Raw genomic sequence first — 5,767 nt, 5'->3', positions numbered from 1 at the left:
AAATTTCACAAAATTAAAGATAAAAAACAAAAAAAAAATATTTTTTTCTAAATTCTCATGATCTTTTTAAAAAAATTATCGAAATGAATATGCTCTCTAATTTATATCATTGTTACTTTAGCTTAATAGCAAAGCTGATTGCTTCCTTAAACTCATTTTTACTCTATATAATCATACCAGTAAGAATTATGAAAGACATGTAATTTAATAGACTTCGGTAATTAAACATCACATTGCAATTGAAATACTGTATTTAAAGATTTGACCCATAATATTTTTATTAAAAATATAATTTATACATTAAAATTAATTATTAAAACTAGTTATTGTATATTTATAAATATATATATATATATAATTTAATTTATTTTTAGTTTATATTTTATATTTTAATATATATTTTATTATAATAATTAATTTTAATGATTAATTTTAATATACACTAACATAATTGATTTTATGGCATTGATTTTTGGTTTTCCTGTTCAGTTTGATTTTTGGTTTTCCTGCTCAGTTTGGAGACTACTCGCCACGTTTCAATGATCACCGTTACTTTGTCACGGAAAGAATTGGATACATCCTCCACGGGGTATGAACTTGCGACTTGCCTAATGTTGAGTGCCATCTGTTAGCTGTGTCTCATTGTTTATGCTTTAGATGATATTCGAACTTATTGTCAGACACAGGTTTTTTAGTGTCCCATAATTGCTTTTTCTATTCCTAGAATTAGTGTTGCTTTCTTTGTCTTTTTTTTTGGACATAATAAAGCTACTTTTCTAAAGGTTTGTTTATATTATTTTCAAGTGCAAGGCATGACTCTGTAATTTCGTCAAACATTGGTAGAAGTTAGGGGTATACATGAGTCAAGCCACATCAGGTTTGGCCTAATTTAAATTTGGCCTAAAATATAGATTGGGCCTAATTTTTAGACCCTAATCTAACCCTAGACTTGATGAAACCTATAAACCTTTGGACCGGGTGAAAACCGAGTAAAAATTGGATGAAAACCGGATCTTTAGTATGTAAAAATCACTAAATTTTCAACCATTATTTCATAATTCACATAGTAAAATTCACTTAAAAAATTATAATATGAACCAACCATTATCTAAAATTAAAGCATAACCACAATCAATACTAATATTATCTCATAACACTAAATAGTTAAGTCACATACAAATAAGACAAAATATTACGTTAAAGTCTTGTTCTTCCTAAACATAGAACTTTAACTCATAGTCTTTATAACATAACATTAACCACAGAAGAATAGTCATCATCCATCAATTGCTATTAATGTTGTCAACTTGTTCCTTGTGATATGGATGCATTAGTAAAACCTACAAAATACAAATTACAAAATATATAAAATTATTCATTTTCATATATGAGATTATTACTTCAAATAATTAAGTCACAATAATAAAAATATTATAAATGTACCTTCAACAATCTTCTGACTACTATCAAATTGATCAAACTCTTGATCTCCAACTTCTTGTTTTGAAGGGCACAACCAACTTTGAGTGCATATCAAAGCTTCAGCCATTAATGGTGACAAAGAGTTGCGGAAGACATCAAGCACACATCAACCAGTGCTAAAGCATGATTCAGAAGCAACAGTTGAGACCGAAATACCTAAGACGTCAGGGGCTATGAGAGAAAGAATTCTGTATTTTGAAGCATTCACTTTCCACCAAGCCAATATATCAAAATTCTCAGCTTCTACAGTATCCTCGGCCAGATATCTCTCGACATCTAACTTGCTATCTACATTAGCCTTATCTCTTTTTTGTTTTTTCCACATATTCACTCTATTTTCAAAAACTCCCTTAGCACCAGTTGAGACTTTAGTATTATCATCCAAGACATCTCTAGATGAACTTCCACCATCCTTCCTTCCTTTATCATCTACAACCTCCTTTTCATAAAACTTATATAAAGTCTCCAATGATAGTTTAACAAAACCAGTCATACTAGTAGACACTTCCTTGTCATAAACATCCTCCAAACACCAACAGAGATAATCTAATTTATAACGAGGATCCAATACAACAGCAACAAGTAACAACGGGTTAAATTTGTCAACAGGTCCCCAATATTTATGATATTTATTCTTCATAGAACATGCCATAGACCCTAACAATTCAGAATGACTTTGGCTCCAAGATGTTAATTGAGAAGCAATAGATGCAATTTTATGAAAATATTTGTTTGATGTAACATGAAAGGAAGAAGAGAAATTCAAAGTTATTTCGTAAAAGATTCTCAAAAACTCAATGAATAATCTAGCATGTTGCTATCAAGTGGTGTAGGTGGACCAACTTTTCTTTTTCCCCCACTATCCTCTCCAAACCATCTAAGAAAATTAGGTTCTTGATGATAAAGTTTATCAAAAATTTTTTCAAATTTCTCGGCATGTTCTAACATTAGATAGGTAGAATTCCACCTAGTTGGAACATCCAAGTACACAAGACTTTTAGATTTAATCAACTCAGCCTCAATGCAGTCTTTAAACTTTTTAGTCTGTTGAGGAGAGGACATAACATACCTGACAGCATTTCTAATGCTTTCACTGGGTCAGAGATGCTCTGTTGCCGTTTGCAGTTGTCGCTATCGTCACCGGGAGCCGAGGATGGAGATCGGTTACTGGCGCCGTGATTGTGGCTGTTGAGAGACAGACAGAGGGCTGAGAGGAAAAGAGTGTGACGGTGGGCTGCGATGGAAAGGCTAGCAGCAAAGGGGAAGGGCCTGAGGGGAAGGGCTGAGGGGACTGAGCTCTGAGGGTGGCACTGTGGCAGGGTCAGTGTGCGTGGAAGAGGGAGAGTGAGGCACGAATGCAGTGAAGCTTGCGTGAGGACTGAAGAGTGAAGACGTGAATGCGTCTGCGTGCCCTAGACCCCTTAGGAAATTAGAAAACTGATCTCTCCACCGGGCCGAGCCGGGTGACCCGAGCTGGGCCGGGTGACCCGAGCTTTGGCCCGGTCCCGGTTTCATACCTTCTCTTGGATTCATATTTTTTTTCCGGATCAGTCTCGGGCCACTTTGAGTCCGGGCCAACAAGCCCCAAATTCCTTTGGACTCGGGCCGGATCGGGCCTTGTACACCCTTAGTAGAGATATATATAATTTACTCATCATGTTTTAATGGTTTTCATGTTGTTTCTTCTAATTATTAATTCACTCTCTAATTCTAAATGACCTTCTCAGTAAGAAGGAATATATGATAGATATGTTTGTAAGTGATAAAAGGTATCAACATTTCTTTGTTTGTGCTTTTCAAATTTGTTATATCACAATATGCAATAATCTTCATCTATGTTTGAAACATCTTGCACTCGGTCAAGTTGAGAAAAGACGAACTTTCTGTATTTCATTTACTTTTGTATTCATAATGTGTTATACCTGATATAAAAATTTAGGCAATATTCTTTGTGAGTTGTTATATTGGTTACATTCTTTATTATTTTTTCCACTACTGCATGCTAAAGTTTCAAGTCTTTTTTCTTATGTAGATACCAACCTCTTCTTCCAGCTGATCAAGTAAAACCTTTAAATGAATATGACGAGGAAGGAGGTAAACTATAATTCTTCTAGCAATTATTTTGACAGATTAAAATGGTTGTTATTCTGACTCGATTCCATTGATACAGAAGGCTCACCAAGGGTGCGAGGAAGAGGATGTGGTGGAAGGGAAGGGGAAGGGGAAGAGGAAGGGGTAGAGGTATTGCTGACCACTTATTATTTTTATTTTTTGACTGTAATTGGTTGATCAGACGATTCCTTATACTTTTTGTTTTGGTTTCTTGGGGAATATGAAAAATACTTACTTGGACACAATCTGTTTCACTTAGGAAATTACGATGGAGGTATGGAATACAGTAATGGTTGGGATGGTGGCAGAGGACGAGGCCGTGGTGTACGAGAAAGAGGCGGAGGCTTTGTGGAAAGTCAGTAGGGTACTACGATTACAATGAGTATGATGCACAACCAACAACCCGTGGTATATTGCATGCCCATGTTATGTAGATTTGCTGATAGATAAGTCTTAATTGAATTACAATTCCATTGTCAGATACAATTTCAATTTATCCCAGGTTTATGCTGTCATCTCTTAAAAATCAAATTCTTATATGGTGTTTGTAAAATTATTATCTCATATGTGATTTCCTTTAAAAAATTGTTCTTCCAGGACGTGGACAAGGAAGGGGAAGAGGCCGGGGATATGGTCGCAATAAATTATAGAACAGATGGAGCTGGCCGGGGAGGAGCTGCTTGATCAAGTTAGTGTTTCATGGTATTTACGTGATCCGGTATGTTAGAAACAAGAGACTAAACTGGAGAAAAGATTTATGTATTATTGAGTGTATTCAAGTTGTCTGGAATGATACAATATAAAAGGGTATTTATAGGTACTAAGAGTAATAATAAAGACGTAATCTCTTATAATAAATATTCAGATATACTAATTGATCCTAATTATATTCTAACATCCCCCCTCAAACTCAAGTGACAACTTGAGTTTGAAACTTATTTAAAACAACGAAATAAAGAGAAAAAAACTGCATAAACTGATAAAACAGGTGCAGACGGAACTGTCAAAAGGAAGTGCAGATGGAACTGCCGCTTGTCTAAAGGAAGCGCAGATGGAACTGTCGCTTGTCTGAAAGAAGCGCAGACGGAACTGCTGCTTGTCTGAAGGAAGCGCAGACGAAACTGTCGCTGTCTGAAAGAAGTGCAGACAGAACTGCCAGAAAGAAGCACAGATGGAACTGTCGCTTGACTGAAGGAAGCGCAGACGAAACTACTGCTTGTCTGAAGGAAGCACAAACAGAACTGCCACAATAAAATACAAACGAAACGCAGATGGAACTGCCACAAGAGAACGCAGACGGAACTGCCGAAAGAGAGCAAAAACTATATGATTTCTTCATGAGAATAGGTAAGTAGCGGATGACAATGGTGTTTGATTATTTGACTCAGAAAAACACAAGACAGAGAAAACAGGCTAGTCAGTGAGGTGAAAAAGTATCAATGGAGTGACAAAAGATAAGAAAAAATGGCATAGGAAAAAAAAGTGGAAAAACTACGGTGACTTCACCGCAAGGAAAATAACCTATTCTCCTAAAGGAGGATACCATGGCTCTGATACCTATTATCGAGTGTATTCAAGTTGTTTATTCAAGTTGTTTGGAATGATACAATATAAAAGGGTATTTATAGGTACTAAGAGTAATAATAAAGACGTAATATCTTATAATAAATATTCAGATATACTAAATAATACTAATTGATCCTAATTATATTCTAACACGGTAGAACTGTAGAAGATGGTTGCTCTCTCTGCTAAGTTGTGTGAGAGCTTATATTTGGTTAGTAATGAAGTGTCATAGCCATGCCCCCATGCCCCCTGTAGTTTTGTTTTGGTTCTTGTGTAGCCTCTATTTTTTTTGCTAGCTCAAGTAGGTTGTTAGGTTTTTCTTTTGCTTTTTTAGACTTTCTTAAGTCATAATTGTAAAATCTTTTGATAGTTATTAGGAATCATAGTGATAAATATGTTTCTTCTCCTTTAATGAGCACCTTTTTTCAAGTTTAGCCCTTTAACGTGACCTCCTTTTACTGAAATATAGAAACTCTATGGGTAGCAAATTTTTAGTGATTTTGACCTTATTTAATCAGCACAAATATTAAATTATGTTCAACAAATAAATTTTATTAATTTATAAATACTAAAAAATATAAATACAAATTATATAGATTCATAATAG

General features: G+C 34.8%; 1 protein-coding gene across 3 annotated transcripts in view; it reads left to right on the top strand.

Moving 5' to 3' along the window:
- Positions 1-4,394, top strand: part of LOC107633594 — a 5,920-nt gene extending 1,526 nt beyond the window's left edge. The window contains exons 2-6 of one of the 3 annotated variants that reach the window (XM_021119326.1): positions 490-589; positions 3,515-3,576; positions 3,653-3,723; positions 3,854-4,002; positions 4,192-4,394. In XM_021119326.1, coding sequence (XP_020974985.1) covers positions 540-589; positions 3,515-3,576; positions 3,653-3,723; positions 3,854-3,976 — 306 coding nt within the window. In that variant the 5' untranslated portion in view covers positions 490-539 and the 3' untranslated portion in view covers positions 3,977-4,002; positions 4,192-4,394. Of the gene's footprint in view, positions 1-489; positions 590-1,509; positions 2,166-3,514; positions 3,577-3,652; positions 3,724-3,853; positions 4,003-4,191 lie in introns of those variants that run through there. The other 2 variants (XM_021119325.1, XR_002359715.1) reach the window with 2 other exon arrangements.

The sequence above is a fragment of the Arachis ipaensis genome, chromosome B03 (assembly GCF_000816755.2).
Source record: "Arachis ipaensis cultivar K30076 chromosome B03, Araip1.1, whole genome shotgun sequence".
Classification (NCBI taxonomy): Eukaryota; Viridiplantae; Streptophyta; class Magnoliopsida; order Fabales; family Fabaceae; genus Arachis; species Arachis ipaensis.
Note: the sequence above shows the minus strand (reverse complement) of the source record. Positions and strands in the feature narration are given on the sequence as shown.